This window comes from Lithobates pipiens, unplaced genomic scaffold, assembly GCF_037356315.1.
Source record: "Lithobates pipiens isolate NorthernLeopardFrog02 unplaced genomic scaffold, aLitPip1_a1.2 Scaffold_8, whole genome shotgun sequence".
NCBI lineage: Eukaryota > Metazoa > Chordata > Amphibia > Anura > Ranidae > Lithobates > Lithobates pipiens.
In genome coordinates, this window is record NW_027507903.1 from 13,116,313 (window position 1) to 13,139,972 (window position 23,660).

Consider the following 23,660-nt stretch of genomic DNA (forward strand, 5'->3'; position numbering starts at 1 on the left):
AGGTGTATTTTACATGATAAAGACACAATATCAACCAAAAATCCAGAAAAAAAAAAACGCACAATGCAAATGTTATAAATTGAGTTGCAGTTCAGTGAGCAAAATAAGTTACCGTATTTATCGGCGTATAACACGCACATTAATTTTAAGAGGGAAGTTTCAGGGGAAAAAAACGTAAATTTTAAATAAGGAACTTTGAAGCAAAATAAGGGTCAGTGCCCATCTGCAGCCTCATCGTTGCCATCAATGCAGCCTGATCAATGCCCATCTGCAGCCTCACAAGTGCCATCAATACAGCCCGATCAATGTCCATCTGCAGCCTCACAAGTGCCATCAATACAGCCCAATCAATGTCCATCTGCAGCCTCACAAGTGCCATCAATACAGCCCGATCAATGTCCATCTGCAGCCTCACAAGTGCCATCAATACAGCCCGATCAATGTCCATCTGCAGCCTCACAAGTGCCATCAATGCCCATCCGCAGCCTCATCATTGCCATCAATGCAGCCTGATCAATGCTCATCCGCAGCCTCATCATTGCCATCAATGCAGCCTGATCAATGTCCATCTGCAGCCTCACAAGTGTCATCAATGCAGCCTGATCAATGCCCATCTGCAGCCATTTAGTGAGAATCTCCAATGGTAGACAGAACAGTGGTCCAATGGCGGTCCAGGAGACTGGACTTCCTATTACAGAGGCCACCAAGTAAACAGGAGATTTTCGCTGTATGTAATCTGATGGCGCTCGTCCCGTCCCCCTCCGAGGCAGCTACAATGCAAGTATTGCAGTATAACACGCACACGCTATTTGCACCCAATTCTCATGGTGAAGAGGTGAGTGTTATATGCGAATACAGTATTTGATCCCCTACCAACCAACAATAATTCTGCCTCCTACAGACTGTCTACAGTACCTTGTTTCACGGTTTGTCTTTTTTTTTTTAAAGCAGATTTAACCCCTTCAATACCGGGCACCTTCCCCCCCCCCCCCCCCCCTTCCTGCCCAGGCCAGCTTTCATACTTTGAATGACAATTGCGCGGCCATACAACACTGTACTCATATGAAATTTTTAACATTTTGTTCCCACAAATAGAGGTTTCCTTTGGTGGTATTGGTATCACCACTGGGCTATTTATTTTTTGCTAAATAAACAAAAAAAAGAGCAAAAATTTGGGGGGGGGGGGGATCGCTTTTCTTTGTTGCTGTTATAAAATTTTGCAAATAGATAATCTTTCGTCATAAATTTATCCCAAAAAGTATCTGATACATTTCTTTGGTGCAAATTACCCAAACCAGTGTATATTATTTAGTCTGTAGGAAAGTTTTATAGAGTCCACAAACTATGGGATATATCTGAAAAATCGATCAATCCTGATGTACTGACTGACTATCTTTCTTGAGACCCAAAGATGCCAGGATAGTAAAATACCCCCCCCCCCCCAAATGACCCCTTTTTGGAAAGTAGACAGTCCAAGGTATTTAGTAAGAGGCTTAGCGAGTTTTTAGAAGGTGTAATTTTTTGTCACAATTTTTTGAAAGATAAGGAAATTATTATTATTATTTTTTTTTTTAAACCACTTCATACCGGGCACTTTCCCCCTTTCCTGCCCAGGGGAATTTTCAGCTTTCAGCGCTCTCATTTTTTAAATGACAATTGCGCGGTCATGCAACACTGTACCCAAACAGACCCCCAAATCTCTCCTCTGGCCTCCCATATAATTGATCAGACAAATATCGGTCGGAATAGCTGTATTCCTGGCCGCCGGGTAAACAGGGAGGAGGAACCAGAAGCGAAGAACTACTCGTCGCTCACGGTTTCCCGTGGTTACAGAGAGAGGGGAATGACTTCAGTTCCTCTCTCTGTACAGGGCAGCCATCACCGCCGGGCACATCGCTCCCGGGCTCCGCAATGGGACGGTAGAGCCCAGGGGAGGGGAGGCGCCGGCCGTAGGAGGTGGGCAGGGGTGGGTCCACCTTCCGCCACCCACATAAGTGTTAGAGAGGCTAATTAACCACTCGGATCACTTCTGCCTTACAGGGAATTACTGGCTGAAAAGATCCATACTGGGGTGATGCCTGTAGGTGCGGGCATCATTCCGGTGTAACCACTGAAACCCGTCCTATGGGTTGGCAAGTGGTTCAATGACCATAGGAGGCAAATCTAAAGAATTGCCCAAATAAACATTCTGATGTCACCTCCATACTTCATTTTTTTTTTTTTTTTATTAATAATTCCCCTTTTCACTCACAAAATTTTTTACTGTTCTCATGATGGTGGAACTATGTTCCTATCCAGTCACCACTGGTTGTACAGTCTTAGAATATTCCTGCTGGCAATGGTCGTACGTTCCTCCCCCCCTATACAGATTTCTAGTATGGGGGGGACAATCTGTTCACTGATGGTGATCCCTGCCCATTCCTGTTCCAGGCTCTAATACCAGATGACTGTTGCTGCTCCACTCATCTATTCATTCTTCTGTCTCCGATGTCACGTGTTCCGTACAGACACGGGTTTCCTCTTTGCAGCCTTAGGTTTTTCTGGCACATACAGTGTAGAGAAGCGGCACTCCTCCATAGGCAAGCTTGAATTCTGCGTGAACCAGGGGTGCAGGTAACCGTTATAAAAATCCTTGGCTGATAGTTTCCTCTTTAGTTTCACAGTTCTGATTCCAACCCAGCCATCCTGCCAACACACAGAGTTCACAAAGAGGTCAGGCACAGCTCAGAGGAAGACTGAAGTAAGCATTTGTGCACCAAACAGACTCATATCAACCAATTACAGTGGTACCTTGGATGACGAGCGTAATCCGTTCCAGGAGAATGCTTGTAATCCAAAGCACTCGCATATCAAAGCGTGTTTCCCCATAGAAGTCAATGGAAATGAAGATAATTTGTTCCACATTGACTTCTATTGCATGCAATACCGCAGTGGTCATCAACCCTGTCCCCAGGGCCCACTAACAGGCCAGGTTTTATGTATTGCCTTGGGGAGATGCAGACTAGAATACTGCAATCACTGAGCGGCAAATTATATCACGTGATCATACATCATGTGATGTATTTCAGTTATCTTGCAAACCTGGCCTGTTAGTGGGCCCTGAGGACAGGGTTGATGACCACTGCAATAACGCATGTGGCCAGAGGTGGAGGGGGGGCGCTGGAGAGCCTGGGAAATATTCGGGGACAGCTCGGAAACACTCGGGAACTGAGTATTTTCCGAGTATTTCCGAGTGTCCCCGCAACTCTGTCCCAATACGGTACTGCACCCGCTCATTAGCTTGAATTCTGCTCGTTTTGCGAGACAACACTCGCAAACCGAGTCAGAATTTCAAAATAAATGTTGTTCATTATTCAAAACGCTTGTTAACCGTGTTACTCGTAAACCAAGGTTCCACTGTAGATGTCAGCTTTTCATGCCCTGAACTGGACAGGAAAGGCGACATGCTGACTTGTTATGGTATTATTATTATTATTATTAATGACAGGGAAATACCAAGCAGGCAGAAACACTACAATCAGAGCAACAGATAAGCCCACCTTGCATCGTACCGCCAAGATCTCCGGCCCAGAAAGATATCGAATAGCTCCAGGGACTCTTGAAAAATCTGCAACCAAAAGAAATTAGTATCATAACTGAGGCGAGACTACCTACCAGGTTTTGTATTTTATCGACGTATTCATTAAAGAGAGTGGCGATTCCTAAAGAATACAGAGCATCCAGAAAGTATTCACAGCGCTTCACTTTTTCCACATTTTATGTTACAGCTTTATTCCAAAATGGATTAAATTCATTATTATTATACAGGATTTATATAGCGTCAACAGTTTACACAGAACTTTACAATATAAAGGGGATACAATACAGTTACAATACAAGAGGATTAAGAGGGCCCTGCTCAGAAGAGCTTACAATCTAATAGGGTGGGGCAGGTGGTACAAAAGGTTATAACTGGGGAATGAGCTGATGGAAGCGGTGGAAGATTAGTTGGAGAGGTGATAGGCTTTCCTGAAGAGATGAGTTTTCAGGGATCGCCTGAAGGTAGCAAGAGTAGGGGATAGCCGGACCAGTGGAGGTAGCGAGTTCCAGAGGATGGGAGAGGCTCTGGAGAAATCCTGAAGACGAGCATGGGAGGAGGAGATGAGGGAGCCTGAGGGTAGAAGGTCTTGAGAAGAGCGGAGAGGACGGTTTGGGTGATATTTGGAGAGGAGATTGGTGATGTAGCTCAGGGTAGAGTTGTGAATGGATTTGTATGCCGTGGTAAGTATTTTAAATGTAATTTGCTGGGCGATTGGGAGCCAGTGTAGGGATTGGAGGAGAGGGTTGGCAGATAATGAGCGGTTGGTAAGGTGTATAAGTAAATTCATTATTTTTCCTCAAAATTCTACAAATACCCCATAATAACAACGTGAAAGAAGTTTGAATTCTTTCCAAATTTCTTAAAAATAAAAATTCCCAGCCTTTGCTCAATGCTTTGGTGAAGCCCCTTTGGCACCAATTACAGCCTCAAGTCTTTTTGCGTATGATTCTACAAGCTCGGCACACCTATTTTTGGGCAGGTTCTCCTTTCTTCCTTGCAGGACCTCTCAAGCTCCATCAGGTTGGATGGGGAGCGTTGGTGCACAGCCATTTTCAGATCTCTCCAGAGATGTTCAATCGGGTTCAAGTCTGGGCTTGGCTGGTCCACTCAAAGACGTTCAAAGAGTTGTCCTGTATCCACTCCTTTGTTATCTTGGTTGTGCATTAAAGCCTCATGCACACGAGACGCAGTTAAACGCGCGTTCAGATGCAGTTGGACAGTTTTTTCAACTGCACCTGAACTCATTCAATGTTATCCTATGTGTCCATGCACACAGTCTCGTTTTTTTCCGTTTATATGCAGTTGCGTTTAATCTCGTTTTTCCAGAAGCAAAAAAATGCGTTCAGAAACAAAAATTTCTGCGTTTCAGACGCAAAACGCGGTAAAATGCGGCAAAACGCCGCTACCGCGTTTAGCCGCGTTTGCGTTTATATGCGTTTTTAAAGGTGACCTTTTTTTTTACATTAAAAATCTCAAAAATGATTGCAAATGATGAAAAACCATTAGAAAAATATTTTAAACAATTGCAATTGCAAGTGGACAATCCACAACTTGTGGCAAGTGACGTGGCAAGTGGACAATCCACAACTTGTGGCAAGTGACATGGCAGGTGGCAAGTGATGTGGCAAGTGGACAATCCACAACTTGTGGCAAGTGACGTGGCAGGTGAAGTGGCAAGTGACGTGGAAAGTGGACAATAGACAACTTGTGGCAGGTGACGTGGCAAGTGACCTGGCAGGTGACGCGGCAAGTGACTTGGCAGGTGACGTGGCAAGTGGAAAATCAACAACTTGTGGCAGGTGACTGGCATGTGACGTGGCAAGTGGACAATAGACAACTTGTGGCAGGTGACGTGGCAAGTGACCTGGCAGGTGACGCGGCAAGTGACTTGGCAGGTGACGTGGCAAGTGGAAAATCAACAACTTGTGGCAGGTGACTGGCATGTGACGTGGCAAGTGGACAATCCATAACTTGTGGCAGGTGACGTGGCAAGTGACGTGGCAAGTGGACAATCCACTTGTGGCAGGGGACGTGGCAAGTGACGTGGCAAGTGGACAATCCACAACTTGTGTCAGGTGACGTGGCAAGTGGACAATCCACAACTTGTGGCAGGTGATGGGGCAAGTGATGTGGCAAGTGGACAATCCACTTGTGGCAGGGGATGTGGCAAGTGACGTGGCGAGTGGACAATCCACAACTTGTGTCAGGTGACGTGGCAAGTGGACAATACACAACTTGTGGCAGGTGATGTGGCAAGTGATGTGGCAAGTGGACAATCCACTTGTGGCAGGTGACGTGGCAGGGGACGTGGCAAGGGACGTGGCAAGTGGACAATCCACAACTTGTGGCAGGTGATGTGGCTGGTGACGTGGCAAGTGGACAATCCACATCTTGTGGCAGGTGACATGGCAGGTGACGTGGAAAGTGGTGTGGCAAGTGGACAATCCACAACTTGTGGCAGGTGATGTGGCTGGTGACGTGGTAAGTGGACAATCCACAACTTGTGGCAGATGGCATGGCAGGTGATGTGGAAAGTGGACAATCCACATCTTGTGGCAAGTGACGTGGCAGGTGATGTGGCAAGTGACGTGGCAAGTGGACAATCCACAACTTGTGGCAGGTGATGTGGCAAGTGATGTGGCAGGTGATGTGACAAGTGGACAATCCACATCTTGTGGCAAGTGACGTGGCAGCTGACGTGGCAAGTGACGTGGCAGGTGACGTGGCAAGTGACATGGCAAGTGGACAATCCACATCTCGTGGCAAGTGACGTGGCAGGTGATGTGGCAAGTGACGTGGCAAGTGGACAATCCACAACTTGTGGCAGGTGATGTGGCAAGTGATGTGGCAGGTGATGTGACAAGTGGACAATCCACATCTTGTGGCAAGTGACATGGCAGCTGACGTGGCAAGTGACGTGGCAGGTGACGTGGCAAGTGACATGGCAAGTGGACAATCCACATCTCGTGGCAAGTGACGTGGCAGGTGATGTGGCAAGTGACGTGGAAAGTGGACAATCCACAACTTGTGGCAGGTGACGTGGCAGGTGATGTGGCAAGTGACGTGGCGGCTGACGTGGCAAGTGGACAATCCAAAACTTGTGGCAGGTGACGTGGCAAGTGACGTGGCAGGTGACGTGGCAAGTGATGTGGCAAGTGGACAATCCACAGCATGTGGCAAGTGACGTGGCAAGTGGACAATCCACAACTTGTGGCAGGTGACGTGGCAAGTGAACAATCCACAACTTGTGGCAGGTGACGTGGCAAGTGACGTGGCAGGTGAAGTGGCAAGTGACGCGGCAAGTAGACAATCCACAACTTGTGGCAGGTGATGTGGCAAGTGACGTGGCAGGTGATGTGGCAAGTCACGTGGCAAGTGGACAATCCACAACTTGTGGCAGGTGATGTGGCTGGTGACGTGTCAAGTGGACAATCCACAGCTTGTGGCAGGTGGCATGGCAGATGACGTGGAAAGTGGACAATCCACATCTCGTGGCAAGTGACGTGGCAGCTGACGTGGCAAGTGACGTGGCAAGTGGGCAATCCAAAACTTGTGGCAGGTGACGTGGCAAGTGATGTGGCAAGTGGACAATCCACAGCTTGTGGCAAGTGACGTGGCAAGTGGACAATCCACAACTTGTGGCAGGTGACGTGGCAGGTGACGTGGCAGGTGACGTGGCAAGTGAACAATCCACAACTTGTGGCAGGTGACGTGGCAAGTGACGTGGCAGGTGATGTGGCAAGTGACGCGGCAAGTAGACAATCCACAACTTGTGGCAGGTGATGTGGCTGGTGACATGGAAAGTGAACAATCCACAGCTTGTGGCAGGTGGCATGGCAGATGACGTGGAAAGTGGACAATCCACATCTCGTGGCAAGTGACGTGGCAGCTGATGTGGCAAGTGACGTGGCAAGTGGACAATCCACAATTTGTGGCAGGTGACGTGGCAGGTGATGTGGCAAGTGGACAATCCCCAACTTGTGGCAAGTGACGTGGCAAGTGGACAATCCACAACTTGTGGCAGGTGCCGTGGCAAGTGACACGGCAAATGCAAGTGTACAACTGCTCTCTATGCTGCTGCTGCTCACTCTGATCAAAATAGCAGAAATAGTTAAAAAAAATGCTTTGAGAGCTTGGGGAGGGTCTACATGATGTTATCTTTATAAACGCGTCTAAACGCAAACGCGTCTAAACGCGTCTAAACGCGACATGCAAACGCGGCAAAACGCGCGTTTCAGCTTTTTTTTAACAGAGGTTTCATCTGCGTCTCGTGTGCATGAGGCCTTAGGGACGTTGTCCTGTTGAAAGATTAACCTTCTCCCCAGTATGAGGTCCAGAGCGCTCTTTTCATCAGGGATGTCTCTGTACATTGCTGCATTCATCTTTCCCTCAATCCTGACTAGTCTCCCAGTTCCTGCCGCTGAAAAACATCCCCACAGCATGATGCTGCCACCACCATGCTTCACTGTAGGGATGGTATTGGCCAGGTAACGAGCGGTGCCTGGTTTCCTCCAGACATGACGCTTGCCATTCAGGCCAAAGAGTTCAATCCTTGTTTCATCAAACCAGAGAATTTTGTTTCTCATGGTCTGAGAGTCCTTCAGGTGCCTTTTAGCAAACTCCAGGTGGGGCTGTCATGTGCCTTTTATGGAGGAGTGGCTTCTGTCTGGCCACTCTACCATACAGGCCTGATTGGTGGAGTGCTGCAGAGATGGTTCTTCTGGAAGGTTCTCCTCTCTCCACAGAGAAAGACTGGAGTTCTGTCAGAGTGACCATCGGGTTTCTTGGTCACCTCCCTGTCTTTGACCCTTCTCCCCCGGTCACTCAGTTTGGCCGGGCGGCCTGTTCTAGGAAGGTCCTGGTGGTTCCAAACTTCTTCCATTTACGGATGATGGAGGCCACTGGGCTCATTGGGACTTTCAATGCTGCAGAAAAGTTTCTGTACCCTTCCCCAGATCTGTGCCTCCATACAATCCTGTCTCGGAGGTCCACAGACAATTCCTTGGACTTCATGGCTTGGTTTGTGCTCTGACATGCACTGTTACCTGTGAGACCTTATATAGACAGGTGTGTGCCTTTCCAAATCATGTCCAATCAACTTAATTTACCACGGGTGGACTCCAATCAAGTTGTAGAAACATCTCAAGGATGATCAGTGGAAACAGGAGGCACCTGAACTCAATTTTGAGTGTCATGGCAAAGGCTGGGAATACTTATGTACATGGGATTTTTTATTCTTAATAAATTTGCAAAGATTTCAAACAAACGTCTTTCACGTTGTCATTATGTTTGTAGAACTTTGAGGAAAATAATGAATTGAATCCATTTTGATATAAGGCTGTAACATAACAAAATGTGGAAAAAGTGGAGCTCTGTAAATACTTTCCGGATGCTCTGTACTTGTATGGAAAAGTCTCCTGTTCTCTTTGTATTGCTTCCTTTGTGCAAAATCCCTGGTGTTCCTGCCAGTCCCTCTGCTTTCCTATCAAAAAATGACCACACTAGGCATGAAAGCACAGCGTGGTCAAGTTCTTTAGCTTTGTTGGGAACTCAGCCTGCTCTCCTCCAATGATTAAACTTATCCTGACAACCCGAACACCTTTTATACTCTGGAGCTCCTGCTAGGTTTTGCTTCTAATCCCCTTGTGGAGGCTTCCATTTGTAGATGGGCATTTTATGGTTACACAACCTGGTCACATTGCTATAATCTTTTTATATGGACTATAAACTGAAGGACGTCTTAAAAAAAGATTGTGGAACGAATCATTTGAGTTTCCGTTATTTGTTTTGGGGAAATTTACTTTGATATACAAGTACTTTGGATTACCAGCATGTTTCTGGAACGAATTCTGCTCACAATCCGAAGGTTTTACTGTATAGCATAAAAACTAAAAACCGCAGAGGTGATATCAAATACCACCAAAAGAAAGCTCTAATTGTGAGGGGGGGGGACAAAAAATGTATTTGTGTACAGCGTCGCACAACCGGGCAAGTGTCAGTTAAAATATTATAGTGCCGTATCCCCAAAAACGGCCTGGTCATGAAGGGGGGTAAACCTTCCAGAGCTGACGTGGTTAAATAGCGCACACAGCAAACACATGTATTAAAGCAAAAATTTCTTTCTTTGGAACAGCATGGGCCCAATTAACTATTTAACCACTTGCTTACTGGGCACTTAAACCCCCCTCAGTCCCAGACCAATTTTCAGCTTTCAGCGCTGATGCACTTTGACAATTGCGCGGGCATACAACACTGTACCCAAATGAGATTTTTATCATTTTTTCCCCACAAATAGAGCTTTCTTTTGGTGGTATTTAATTACAGCTCGGAGTTTTATTTTTTGCTAAACAAAAAAAGATGCAAAAAAAAATAAAAAATCATGTTTAATAGTTTGTTATAAAATTTTGCAAACAGGTAATTTTTCTTCTTCATTGAAGTGCGCTGATGAGGCGGCACTGATAGGCTGCACTGGTGGGCACTGATAGGCATAGTTAAGGCGGCACTAATAGGCACAGATAAGGTGGCACCGATAGGCACAGATAAGGCAGTACTGATGGGCACAGATAAGGCGGCACTGATGGGCAAAGATGGGCACGGATGGGTGGCACTAAGGGGCACTGATAGGTACCACTGATAGATGGGACTGATAGGTGGCTCTGATAGATGGCACTGCTGGGCGGCACTGATGGGCACTGGTAGATGACACTGATGGGCACGGATATGTGGCACTGGGGTGCAGCACCGTTGTTGAGGCAGATTGTGGGCACTGATGGGTGGCACTGTGGGCACTGCTTTATTCATGAAGTGGCACTGGCAGGGGGCAGGTGGGCACTGGTAAGCTGGCTGTGATCGGGACTGATGTCCCGATCATGGCCGCCGGTGATCGGCTCTTTTTTTTTCCCCTCGCTCTGTCAGCGCGAGGAGGAAAAATAGCCGATTACCGGCTCCGTTGTATCACATGATCAGCTGTCATTGGCTGACAGCTGATCACGTGGTAAGGGGTCGGGATTGACCCCTTGCTCGGATCCGTGATGAGGCGAGTTTAGTAGACTCGCCAATCACAGAGCGCGCCGCGCACGCCCCTCAGGGGGCGCGCAGGCCGCTCGTGCACGGGACGACGTCAATAGACATAGTCCCGGCAAAGGAGGTCCGCGCTGTAGCCGTCATTTGGCTATAGCGCGGATCTCTAGTGCTTAAAGGGGTTGTAAACCCTTGTGTTTACTATGCATTAAGGTGAAAAAACTTCTGCTAGTCACTGCCCCCCCCCCCCATTTTACTTACCTGAGCCCCTTTATCTCCTCGGTGGGGACGTGCTGTCCCTCTCTCCACGGGGTCTCAGCGCTTGATTGGATAGATTGATAGCAGCGCGGCCATTGGCTCCCGCTACTGTAAATAAAATCCAATGACGCGTGGACGGGGCCGAGTCTGGCATTAGTGTCTGTGGACGCAAATGCTGGACCCAGGAACGCACTCGCAAGAGCGCTTCTCCTAAGGGGTTATCTGATGTGGGGAGGATCTGCGAGAGCCGCCGAGGGACCCCAGAAGATGAGGTTCAGGGCCACTCTGTGCAAAATGAGCTGCACAGTGGAGGCAAGTATAATATGATTGTTATTTAAAAAAATAAATAAAAAAAAACATCCTTTACAATCACTTTAAAGCTAAATCAAACCTACAAGGGCGAGTTCAGAGGGTGGTGATAAATGGGGAATACTCAGAATGGTCAGTTGTGGGTAGTGGGGTCCCCCAGGGTTCTGGGCTGGGACCAATCCTATTTAATTTATTCATAAACGACCTGGAGGATGGGGTAAACAGCTCAATCTCTGTATTTGCAGAAGATACTAAGCTAAGCAGGGCAATAACTTCTCCGCAGGATGTGGAAACCTTGGAAGAAAGTCTGAACAAATGAATGGGGGGAGGGGCAACTACATGGCAAATGAGGTTCAATGTAGAAAAATGTAAAATAATGAATTTGGGTGGCAAAAATGTGAATGCAATTTATACACTGGGGGGAGAACCTCTGGGGGAAATCTAGGATGGAAAAGGACCTGGGGGTCCTAGTAGATGATAGGCTCAGCAATGACATGCAATGCCAAGCTGCTGCTAACAAAGCAAACAGAATATTGGCATTAAAAGGGGATCAACTCCAGAGATAAAACGACAATTCTCCCGCTCTACAAGACTCTGGTCCGGCCGCACCTGGAGTATACTGTCCAGTTCTGGGCACCAGTCCTCAGGAAGGATGTACTGGAAATGGAGCGAGTACAAAGAAGGGCAACAAAGCTAATAAAGGGTCTGGAGGATATTAGTTATGAGGAAAGGTTGTGAGCACTGAACTTATTCTCTCTGGAGAAGAGACGCTTGAGAGGGGATAGGATTTCAATTTATAAATACCGTACTGGTGACCCTACAATAGGGATAAATGTATTATTTTTGCGGAAGGGAGTTTAACAAGACATGTGGCCACTCATTAAAATTAGAAGAAAAGGTTTAACCTTAAAAGAGGGTTCTTTACTGTAACAGCGACAAGGATGTGGAATTCCCTTCCACAGGCGGTGGTCTCAGCGTGAGGCATCGATAGTTTCAAAAAACTATTAGATAAGCACCTGAACGACCACAACATACAGGGATATACAATGTAATACTGATATATAATCACACACATAGGTTGGACTTGATGGACTTGTGTCTTTTTTCAACCTCACCTACTATGTAACTATGTTTTAACATAAAATTGAGAAGAAAATATTTACTGAGAAAAAGAAGCTGCAGCCTTTACATCACATACTATTCAGTAAACAAACCTGAACGGATTAAAGGATCCGGAACTTCTGTGAAGCCGAGCAGTTTAATAGGGGTGCCCATCCATACTGCTTGTAGTGGAATCTACAACAAAACAGGAATGCAAATATATTTTTGAAGGACTCGCCTCATGTAATTTACATAAAAATTCTTATTTCTGAAAAAAAAAATATTGCCAGCGATGTGCATGAGAGCAGCGGCTCTCCTTGGTCTCTCTCTCTCCTCATTGGCTCACAGCACCAGGAGCCATTGGCTGCTGTCAAACAAAGCCACTGAGCCAATAAGGAGACATTGGAGGAGGGGGGGGCGGGGTCAAGCCATGCCCTGTATGTGAATAGACACACACAGAGTGCAGATCGCGAGTGAGCCTGCCCAAGATTACCCATAGCAGGCTTGCTATTGGGTGAACTCCATAGGGAGGAGGAGGAGCCAGGTCTGCCGACAGGGGACCCAAAAAGGAGTATGGGGGCTGCTCTGTGCAAAACCATTAAACAGAGCAGGTAAGTATCACGTGTTTGTTGTAAAAAAAAAAAAAAATTCAACCTTTACAATCACTTTAACCACTTCCCGACCAGCGCACGACGATGTACGTCGACAGAATGGCACGGGCAGGCATATTGGCGTACAGGTACGTCCAATATTCGATGCCGCCCTGCCATCGGGAGCGCGCCGCCGGCGGCGCGCTCCCGAGCTGGTCGGGACCCCCGTGAGTCCGGTCGCGGGACCCGCGGACTCGATCGCCGCGGGCATCCCCGTGATCGTCTCACGGAGCGGCCGAATGGAGGAAATGCTGTGTAAACAACATTTTTCCATTCTGCCTAGCAACTAGTGACGCTGATCTCTGCTCCATGTGATTGGAGCAGAGATCAGTGTACACTAAATGAAAGCCCAACCCCCCCACAGTTAGTAACACACCCCTAGGAACACTTAACCCCTACACTGCCACCCACTGGTTAACCCTTTCACTGCCAGTGTCATTTACACAGGAATCACTGCATTTATATAGCAGTGATTACTGTATAAATGACAATGGTCCCAAAAATGTCTGATGGGTCCCCGACAATGTCGCAGTCACAATAAAAATCGCAGATCGCCGCCATTACTAGTAAAAAAAAAAAATAATAAAAAAAAATTATTAATAAAAATGCTATAAAACTATCCCTATTTTGTAAACGCTATAACTTTTGCGCAAACCAATCAATAATCGCTTATTGCGATTTTTTTTACCAAAAATATGTAGAAGAATATGTATCGGCCTAAACTGAGGGAAAAAAAATGTTTTTTTATATATTTTTGGGGGATATTTATTATAACAAAAAGTAAAAAATAATGCGTTTTTTTCAAAATTGTCGCTCTATTTTTGTTTATAGCGCAAAAAATAAAAACCGCGGAGGTGATCAAATACCACCAAAAGAAAGCTCTATTTGTGGGAAAAAAAAGGACGTCAATTTTGTTTGGGAGCCATGTCGCACGACAGCGCAATTGTCAATTAAAGCGACGCAGTCCTGAATCGCAAAAAGTGGTCTGGTCTTTGACCAGCAAATTGGTCCGGTCTGCAAGTGGTTAATATATATTTTCAATGTTTTATCTTTAAATCTACAGTGGGGAGAATAGATATTTAAATCCCTGCAGATTGTGTAAATTTGCCCACTTACAGAGAAATGAAGGGTCTATAATTTTTATCATAGGTGTATTTTAAATGATAGAGACAGAATATCAACCAAAAATACAGAAAAAAAACAAAAAAAAACACACGATACAAATGTTATAAATTGAGTTGCAGTTTAGTGAGTAAAATAAGTATTTGATTCCCAAGCAAAACATGGCTTAGAACAATGTTTCTCAAGTCCTCAAGGCGCCCCCAACAGGTCATGTTTTCAGGATTTCCATTATTTTGCACAGGTGATTGGATCAGTTTCACTGCCTTAGTAATTATCACAGCCGTTTCATCTGAGGGAGATCCTGAAAACATGACCTGTCAGGGCGCCTTGAGGACTGGAGTTGAGAAAGGCTGACTTATGCCGCGTACACACGATCGAACTGTATGACGTACTTAGTCCGTCATACAATCCGACGGACAATCCGGCGTACTTTCCACTGAACAGACTTGACCACACACGGATACACAAACAGTCCGACGAAACCTTGCGCGATGACGTACAGCACGTACGACGGGACTAGAAATAGGAAGTCCAATACACTGCAAAGCACCCTTTGGGCTCCTTCTGCTGACTTTGAGTTAGTGGAAGTTTGGTTAGAGACGATTCGCGCTTTTATTTTTATTTATTCTCGAATTGGAATATTAATCATAAGATGAGGATGAATAAAGACATTTGTGATAACTCTGTGTGAATATAAGCAGCAAAGCAACTTCACTTTTCTTGCATTATGAAGAAGAAAAGAATGTGCTATATTAAAAAAAACACAAAATTAGCAGCATGACGAATATGCTAGCTTCAATACGAACACTAGTTTTACAAGACCGATCGCTTCCGCCCTGTAAATCCTTTCTGGGCATGCGCCATTCTTAGTCCGTCGGACTAGCATACTGACGACCGTATTGTCCGCTGAAACCAAAGTACGACGGAAAGATTTTTGTGCAAACCGAAATTCTTAGTACTCCGGACTGCACGCTGAAAAAGTCAGCTGAAGCCCACACACGAGCGGATTGTCCGTTGAAATGTGTTTCAACGGACTAAGTACGTCATACAGTTCGACCGTGTGTACGCGGCATTAGAACTTGGTGTATGTTAGAAAATTTTGGGTTAATTGTTGAGTGATAAAAGTTTCTGAAAAATACTTGAAACACATGAATGTTATATGTAATTATTGTTAGTTTCTGAGAGCCGGTTCACACAGGGGCGACACGACTTCCAGGACAACTTTGTGAGGCAACTTGGAGACGACTTGAACACGACTTAGACACGACCTGGGGCGACTTACAACGCGACTTTAAGTCGCCCCAGGCCAGGCGAATTTTGCCGTGGCCAAATCAGAGAATGAGCTCTGAAGGGGGAACTCCACGCCAAATTTATGAAGCGGCGACAGAAGACCGGGCCAGAGCTGATAATTCCGTGAGAGTCTCCTCCGTATAGATGGAGATATGACTTGTAGGCGACCTCCATTGAAATCAACAGGTACCGGTCGCCTACAAGTCAGATAGAAGTAGTACAGGAACCTTTTCTGAAGTCTGGGCGACTTCAGTAGTGTGCATTAAGACGGCTCTCATTCACTTACATTGCTTTTTAAATGTTGTCCGACCTGAGGCGACTAGGGGCGACCTGAAGTCGGATCTGAGTCGCCCCTGTGTGAACCGGCTCTGAAGGTCATAGAACACACAAGGACAGAGGACAGAGAGAGGTCGTTTTGCCGTTTAGGTACTTCTATTCTGAGTTACTATGTCAGGAAAATGGGTGGAGTTATGCTACTTATCTATAGACTGAAGCCATATAAGAATGGGTGTTATTCTAGGAAATGCTGACATTACATTATGAAACAGTATAAGAATGGTTAAGGGTTGTATGGTAGTTAGGAAGGGAGGTGGGAAGAGAGAGAAGTAACCCTACACTTTGGAGAATGTAACATCTGATATCCCTTCCTCCTTCTGAGGCCATCACCATACCATGTGTTACCAGATGCCATTATTGTAAGTCTTTACTAGGGATGAGCTCCGGCGTGTTCGCACGCTCCACGTGAAGAGCCTGCCAGGAAGTCTGCGCAGCGCTGCGCTAATCACAGGCAGTGAGACATTTCCCGATCTCTGCAGGACAATGTCTCACTGCCCGTGATTAGCACAGCGCCAACTTCCTGGCGGGCTCTGCGCGTGGAGTGTGCAAACATGCCGGAGCTTATCCTTAGTCTTTACTTACCTTTCTGAACAATAAACAACCTTTCTTGAAGTATTGTACGAACAAACGATTCTTCAATTTTTACTAAGAAACAAATTCCTAAAAGTAAGTTGGAAATGCGGCCTTGGATATATATAGACAGACACATATCTCCTCTACACACCCTCTGGGAGAGACGACACCGACATATTTATACAAAGACTTTGCTATTCACCCAGAAACGCCCTCGAGAAGATCAGAATACCAGAATATGTATTTTTACTACATTTTTCAGTGGAGAAGCCCTTGTTGGGAAGCACGGAGGTCAAACGTTTCTTGTAGTTGGTGATCAGGTTTGCACACATCTCTGGAGGGATTTTAGTCCACTCTTCTTTACAGATCTTCTCCAAATCCTTATGCCGCGTACACATGACCGGACTTAGACGGACAAGGTCCGACAGAATGAATCCGTCAGATATAACGATCGTGTGTGGGCTCCAGCTGACTTTTTCTCCCCCAAAAGTCAGACGGACCTAGAAATAAAGCATGTTTCAAATCTTTTCCGGACTCGAGTCCAGTCGAAAAATCAGTTCGTCTGTGTGCTAGTCCAACAAACAAAAACCGGCACTATGGCAGCTATTGGCTACTGGCTATGAACTTCCTTATTCTAGTCCGGTTGTACGTCATCACGTTCGAATCCGTCGGACTTTGGTGTGCTTGTGTGTGGCCAAGTCCGTTCAATTGGAAAGTCCGTCGGGAAGACCGTCGGACCTAGTTCGTCGAAAGGTCCGGTCGTGTGTACGCAGCATTAGGGTTTCTTGGCTGTCGCTTGGCAAGTCGAAGTTTCAGCTCCCTCCATAAATTTTCCATAGGATTAAGGTCTGGAGACTGGCTAGGCCACTCCATGACCCTAATGTGCTTCTTCTTTAGCCACTCCTTTGTTGCTTTGGTGGTATGTTTTAAGTCATTATCATGCTGCAAGACCCATCCATGACCCATCTTCAGTGTTCTGGCTGAGGGAAGAAGGTCCTCATCCAAGACTTTACAATACATGACCCCTACGTCCATTGGCCCCTCAATGCGGCAAAGTCGGCCTGTACTTTTAGCAGAGAAACATCCCCAAAGCATCAGGTTTCCACCTCTCTGCTTGACTGTAGGGATGGTGTTCTACCCTGTTTCCCCTAAAATAAGACCTAGTGTGATTGTCGGTGATGGCTGCAATAAAAGCCCTACCCCCCAAATAAGCCCTAGTTAAAGTCCTTGTAGGTCTTCTTTTCAGGGTAGGGCTTATTTTTGAGGAAACAGGGTAGGGCTTATTTGGGTGGTAGGGCTTATATTGCAGCCAACACCGACAATCAGGCTAGGTCTTATTTTAGGGGAAACAGGGTAAGCCCTTGTACACATGGTCGGACATTTCTACAACCAAATCCGTCGGATTTTGCCCGTCGGATCTTGTCCGAAACTGTTGCATACACACGGTCGGACAAAGTTGTCGTAAAATCCGATCGTTCAGAACGTGATGACGTTATTTCGTTACGATGGGACTACGTTCAGGCTAGTAGCCAATAGCTTTGATGTAGGAATTTGATCTGAGCATGCGTGGCACTTTGTCCGATCAAAATTCTCTACACATGATCGGAGTATGTCCGATCGAACCAGTTGGTCGGAAAATATTTCCAACATGTTGTAAAATTTGGTCCGACGGATATTCAGACGGAAACAGTCCAATGCATACCACACACACTTAGATTATCCGACAACACGGTCCGATAGGACACATTCCGACGGATTCTCCAACCGCGTGTACAAGGGCTTAGGGTCATAGTCAGCATTTTTCCTCCTCTAAACACGGTGAGTTGAGTTAATGCCAAAGAGCTCAATTTTGGTCTCATCTGATCACAGCACTTTCTCCCAATCCTTCTTTGAATCATTTAGATGTTCATTGGCAAACTTCAGATGGACCTGTACATGGGTCTTCCTGAGGAGGGGGACCTTGTGGGCGCTGCAGGATTTCAATCCATGGTAACTGTGATCCCAACTTGTTTAGTGACTGTGGTCCTAACTGCCTGGAGATCATTCACAAGCTTCTCCTGTGTAGTTCTGGGCTGATCCCTCACTTTTCTCATGTTAATCCTCACCCCGTGAAGCGAAATCTTGCCTGGAGCTCCAGACAGAGGGCGACTGATGGTTATTTTGTATTTCTTCCATTTGCGAATAATCGCTCCAACAGTTGTCTCCATCTCATCAAGCTTCTTGCTGATGGTCTTGTAGCCCATTCCAGCCTTGTGAAGGTCTATATTCTTGTCCCTGATGTCCTTTGACAGCTCTTTGGTCTTGCCCATGATGTTGAGGTTTGAATGGAAGAAAGAGATTCTATGGACAGGTGTCTTTTATACACATAACGAGTTGTTGTTAGGAGCTCCTTCTTACATTGACAGGACTAATCTGTGTACCACATGAGCACATAATGTAGCCAGTCTGTGGGAGCCAGAATTGTTGGTTGGTAGGAGATCAAATACTTATTTTACTCACTGAACTGCAACTCCATTTATAACATTTGTATCGTGTGTCTTTCTGGATTTTTGGTTAATATTCTGTCTCTACCATTCAAAATACATCTATAATAAAAAAAATGATAGACCCTTCATTTCTTTGTAAGTGGGCAAACTAAAAAAAAAAAAAAAAAAAATCTGCAAAAAAAGTGATCTCCATCATCCAGTAATCCACAAGAAAAAAATTATTATTTTTTTTTTTACTTGCACATGATTGGTTTCAAATTGAAGTAAACAACCTATTTGCCCCAATAAGACCCAATATCTCAACAGTTTTTAACCACATGGCAAAAAGTCCTTTATCCCAATAGGAAGTCTTTGTTCCAGTGATCATCGATCTTCTGCTGCTCCTTCACTGTCCAATCAGCAAGTTGAGGGTGAAAAGAAGACACCCCTGTATATTGCTTCTACAGTCTATATTTGTACTAAAACTGGAGTTAGTACTTACCGGTAACTCCTTTTCCGGTGGTCTTCCAGGACAGCCCTTGAGAGATGGAGCTCCTCCCATCGACACAGGAAACACATTGCCACAGTTCAAAAGGCGGTCCCTCAGGTCCCTGGTCAGTCATTCACCAAGAACCGAAGGATGGAACTGAAAAACATATAAACCATAACAGGTAATAACATTAGTACATCACTATAATCAAATAAAGGGTGGGATCGTGCTGTCCTGGAAGACCACCGGAAAAGGAGTTACCGGTAAGTACTAACTCCAGTTTTCCCAAGTGTTCTTCCAGGACAGCCCTTGAGAGGATCCCCAAGTACTTACCAGATTAGGGGGGGACCACGGCCTGGAGGACTTTCCTCCCAAAGGCCTGATCCTGACTAGACATTAAGTCCAGTCGGTAATGCCTTGTAAAGGTGGAAAAGCTTGACCATGTGGCTGCTTTACATACCTGCTCCGGGGTGGCACCAGCTCTTTCTGCCCAGGATGCAGACAACGCTCTTGTGGAGTGAGCTTTAACACCCTCAGGAGGATCTCTATTCAAGGCCTTATACCCCTCTGCTATAGCTAGCCTAATCCATCTAGCTATGGTTACTTTTGAAGCTTTCTGTCCCCTACGCTGTCCGGAAAAAAGGACAAAAAGGGAGTCTGAGATTCTGAATGGATTTGTTACTTTAAGGTATTCTAGAATACACCTCCTCACATCCAATAAATGAAAACGTTCCTCTTTCTCATTTGCTGCATTTTGACAAAATGAAGGGAGGACAATATCTTGGGACCTATGGAAGCTAGATGCTACCTTTGGTAAGAACCCAGGGTCTGTCTTTAGTATGACTCTGTCTTCTAGGATCTGTAGAAAAGGTTCCCTGATGGAAAAGGCTTGGATTTCACTGACCCTACGGGCTGAAGTGATTGCCACCAGGAGTACTGTCTTAAATGTAATAAGCCTTAAGGAGGCCTCTGAGATAGGCTCAAAGGGTGACCCCAAGAAAGCTTTTAGTACAACTGCTAAATCCCAGGATGGGACTTTGGTGATTCTGACTGGCTTGCGTCTAGCGACTGCCTTACAGAATCTAGCGACAAAAGGATTTTCCTGTAAGCGTTCATCTAGGTACACACTTAAGGCAGCTATCTGTAGCTTAATAGTACTTAGGGTTAAACCCTTGTTTACGCCTTCCTGTAAAAACTGTAGAATATTAGCCGTATTTATGTCACGGCTATTCAGCCAGCTATTAAATTTTTTCCAGACTTTTTTGTAAATAGCCCTCGTGACTGGTTTGCGACTCTGTAGTAAGGTCGCAATTACCTCATCTGTCAGGCCCTTACTCTTTAAGATTTCCTCTTCAGTAACCACGCTGAAAGCTTCAGTGTGGCGACCTGTGGATGGTAAAGGGGTCCCTGCGACAGGAGGTCCTGTCTGTAGGGAAGCCTTAGAGGCGGACAATCTGTCAATTGTAGCAACGTTGTGAACCATGGTCTCCTGGGCCAAAAAGGTGCTACTAGAATCAAACAGGTTTTCTCCTTGAGGAATCTTGCTAGGACCCTCGGAATGAGATGAAGAGGGGGAAATGCATACACCAGACTGAAAGTCCATGGAGTTTGCAAGGCATCTACAGCCAGGGGCTGATCTCCTGGGTTTAGCGAGAAAAAATTTGGAACTTTTGCATTCTTTTTGTTCGCAAAAAGGTCTACCTCTGGTTTTCCCCAGTGAGTTGTTATGAGATTGAATGCCTCTGGGTGTAAGGACCATTCTTGGTTCGAAATCTTTTGTCGACTCAAGAAGTCCGCCGTGTTGTTCAGTTCCCCTTTCAGGTGAACTGCAGAAATAGATTCCAGATTGGCTTCTGCCCACTGGAAAATGCGTCTGGCTACCAACATCAAACGAGGACTTTTGGTACCTCCTTGTTTGTTTATGTATGCTACAGCCGTCGTATTGTCTGAACGGACCTGTAGATGGTGACCCTGTATTGTGGGGTGAAAAGCTAGAACAGCTCTCAGGATTGCCGTTAGCTCTTTCCAATTGGAAGAGAAACATTTCTCCTCCGGGGTCCACTTGTCCTGGACCCAGCTTGAGCCTAGGTGGGCTCCCCAGCCCCAACTGCTCGCATCCGTTGTTAGTGTTGAAGTGATAGGAAGGACCCAATGAACCCCTTTGTTTAGGTTCTCCCTGTCCTTCCACCACCAGAGGGAACGTTTTATCTTTGAGGGGATCGATACCTCCTCCTCCAGATCTCTGCCCTTTAATTGTTCCAACAGAAATCCCTGAAGGTCTCTCTGGTGGAACCTGGCCCATTGTACGGCTGGAATGGCCCAAGACCGACATTACTTCCCTCACCGTACATTTGGGGCTGCATTGAAGAAAAGATATTCTCTGCCACAGATTCAAAATCTTTTCTTCCGGCAGTATAATTTTCTGATCTACAGACTTGATCCAGTAACCCAGATACAGGATCTCCTGTGTTGGGGTTGTCTTGGATTTCTCCTGACTGACAATCCACCCTAATCGACTCAGGTTGAGTTGAGTCAATTCCAGATCCTGAGAAAGACGACTCTGAGTGGGCTGTTAGGAGCAGATCGTCTAGATAGGGGATAATTGAGACTGATTGAAGCCTCAGTGGAACTAAGGCCTCTCCGAGAACCTTGGTAAAGATTCTTGGAGAGGATGATAGACCGAAGGGGAGCGCTCTGCACTGAAAGTGGTAAACCTTTGTGTCTATCTGCACTGCCATCCGAAGGAATTTCTGGCATTCCTCCCTTATTGGAATATGCAGATAAGCATCCCTTAGATCCAGGGTCGCCATAAATATCTCTTTCTGCAGGAGATTCTTTATGGAATAAATGGACTCCATCCGGAATCTCTTGTAACGGATGGAGCGATTCAATGGTCGGAGGTTCATAATTAGCCTGAATCTCCCTGACGGCTTTTTTACCACAAAAATGTGCGAGTAAAAACCGTCTCCTTGTTCCTGAATAGGGACTGGTGTCAATACCTCTTGATCCACCATTTCCCCTATCAGTAAAGGTAAGGCCCTGGCCTTTTCTGAGTGACTTGGAAGCTTTGTCACCAGAAATTTGGAAGGAGGGCTGCTGTGGAATTCCAGCGCATGACCCCTTTTTATTATGTTTAAGACAAACTCGTTCGAGGTTGTCTCTTCCCATTGTGGAAGAAATTTGCTTAATCTTCCTCCCACAGGAACCCTGACGTCACTGGGGTTTGGGATCCTGATTGGGGCGGCTAAACAGTATGCCCCCTTTTCCTTTCCCTTTATGTCCCGACCAATGTTTTTTGGGGGTTGAACTCTTCTCTGATTTAGAGGGTTCCTTAAAGGGACGAAAAAATTTTCTTTGAAAATTTTTCTTTTTTGCGGGAAAGGTTTTCTTTTTATCCGCCGTCCTTTCTAAGGCGGAGTCTAATTCAGGCCCGAAGACTAAGTCTCCTGTAAAAGGGACGCTGCACAGGCGGGTTTTAGACGCCGTGTCTCCCCCCCAAGTTTTCATCCATATTGACCTCCTAGCTGCCACTGAAAGTGCTGCTGACTTGGCCGTAAATTTTACGGAGTCCGTGGAGGCGTCAGAGATGAAACTGGTGGCCTTAAAAAGCATAGGGAAGGATTTCAGAAGCTCCCCCCTAGGAGTGCCTGCTTTTAAATGTTCCTGTAGTTGTGATAACCAGAACTCCAGGTTTCTAGCTACACAAGAAGTGGCTAGAGCTGGTTTTAAGCCTGCCATAGAGGCATCCCAGGCCCTCTTTAAAACAATGTCTGTTCTCCTGTCCATGGGATCTTTCAGATGGCCCATATCCTCAAAGGCCAGATCAGCCTGCTTTGAGATTTTGGACAGAGGGGCGTCTAGTTTAGGATTTTTATTCCAGACCGCCTCTGGGCTCTCATCAAAAGGGAACCTTCTCTTAAGGGATTTAGGAAAGAAAACCTTTTTATCTGGTTCCGACCACTCCTTAAGGACAAGGTCAGAAAGCACCTTATGTATAGGGAAAACCCTTGCTTTCTTTTTTCCCAGAGCCTCATACATCATATCATGTCTGGATAACTGAGTTTCTTCCTCCTCAATTTCCAGCGTGTCATAGATAGCCCCCATTAGCTCATCTACTTCCTCAAGAGACAATCTATACTTTGAGGCTTTGGATGTTGCTTGATCCTCTTCCTGATCGGAATCAGTGTCAGAGGAATCGGGGCTAATCAACGTGGGGCTAGGCTCCCTGAACATACGGGGCTCCCCTGAGCTGGGTGTTGTAAAGCATGGTGAGGAGGAGACTGCAGTTTTACTCGTGGAGGCAGCCGCAGCTGATCCCACGTCAGTGATTAACTCTCGGAGGGACTTAAAGGTCGACGCCATTTCCTCTTTAAAGGAGCCCAAAAATTTTGCCAAAGGGGAATCTGTCTCAGATTTAAGCAGGTTTGTAATGAATTGCTTGCATAGGGCTTTGTTAGAGCCAGAGG

General features: G+C 46.0%; 1 protein-coding gene across 2 annotated transcripts in view; it reads right to left on the reverse strand.

Moving 5' to 3' along the window:
* Nucleotides 1-356: 356 nt before the first annotated feature.
* The window catches only part of LOC143962982 (methionyl-tRNA formyltransferase, mitochondrial-like), a 43,916-nt gene continuing 20,612 nt past the window's right edge, over nt 357-23,660 (reverse strand). Inside the window, exons 7-9 of one of the 2 annotated variants that reach the window (XM_077472511.1) lie at nt 12,382-12,463; nt 3,540-3,607; nt 357-2,685 (exon numbers count right to left, since the gene is read on the reverse strand). In XM_077472511.1, coding sequence (XP_077328637.1) covers nt 2,491-2,685; nt 3,540-3,607; nt 12,382-12,463 — 345 coding nt within the window. In that variant the 3' untranslated portion in view covers nt 357-2,490. The remainder of the gene's footprint in view (nt 2,686-3,539; nt 3,608-12,381; nt 12,464-23,660) is intronic. The other variant, XM_077472512.1, reaches the window with a different exon arrangement.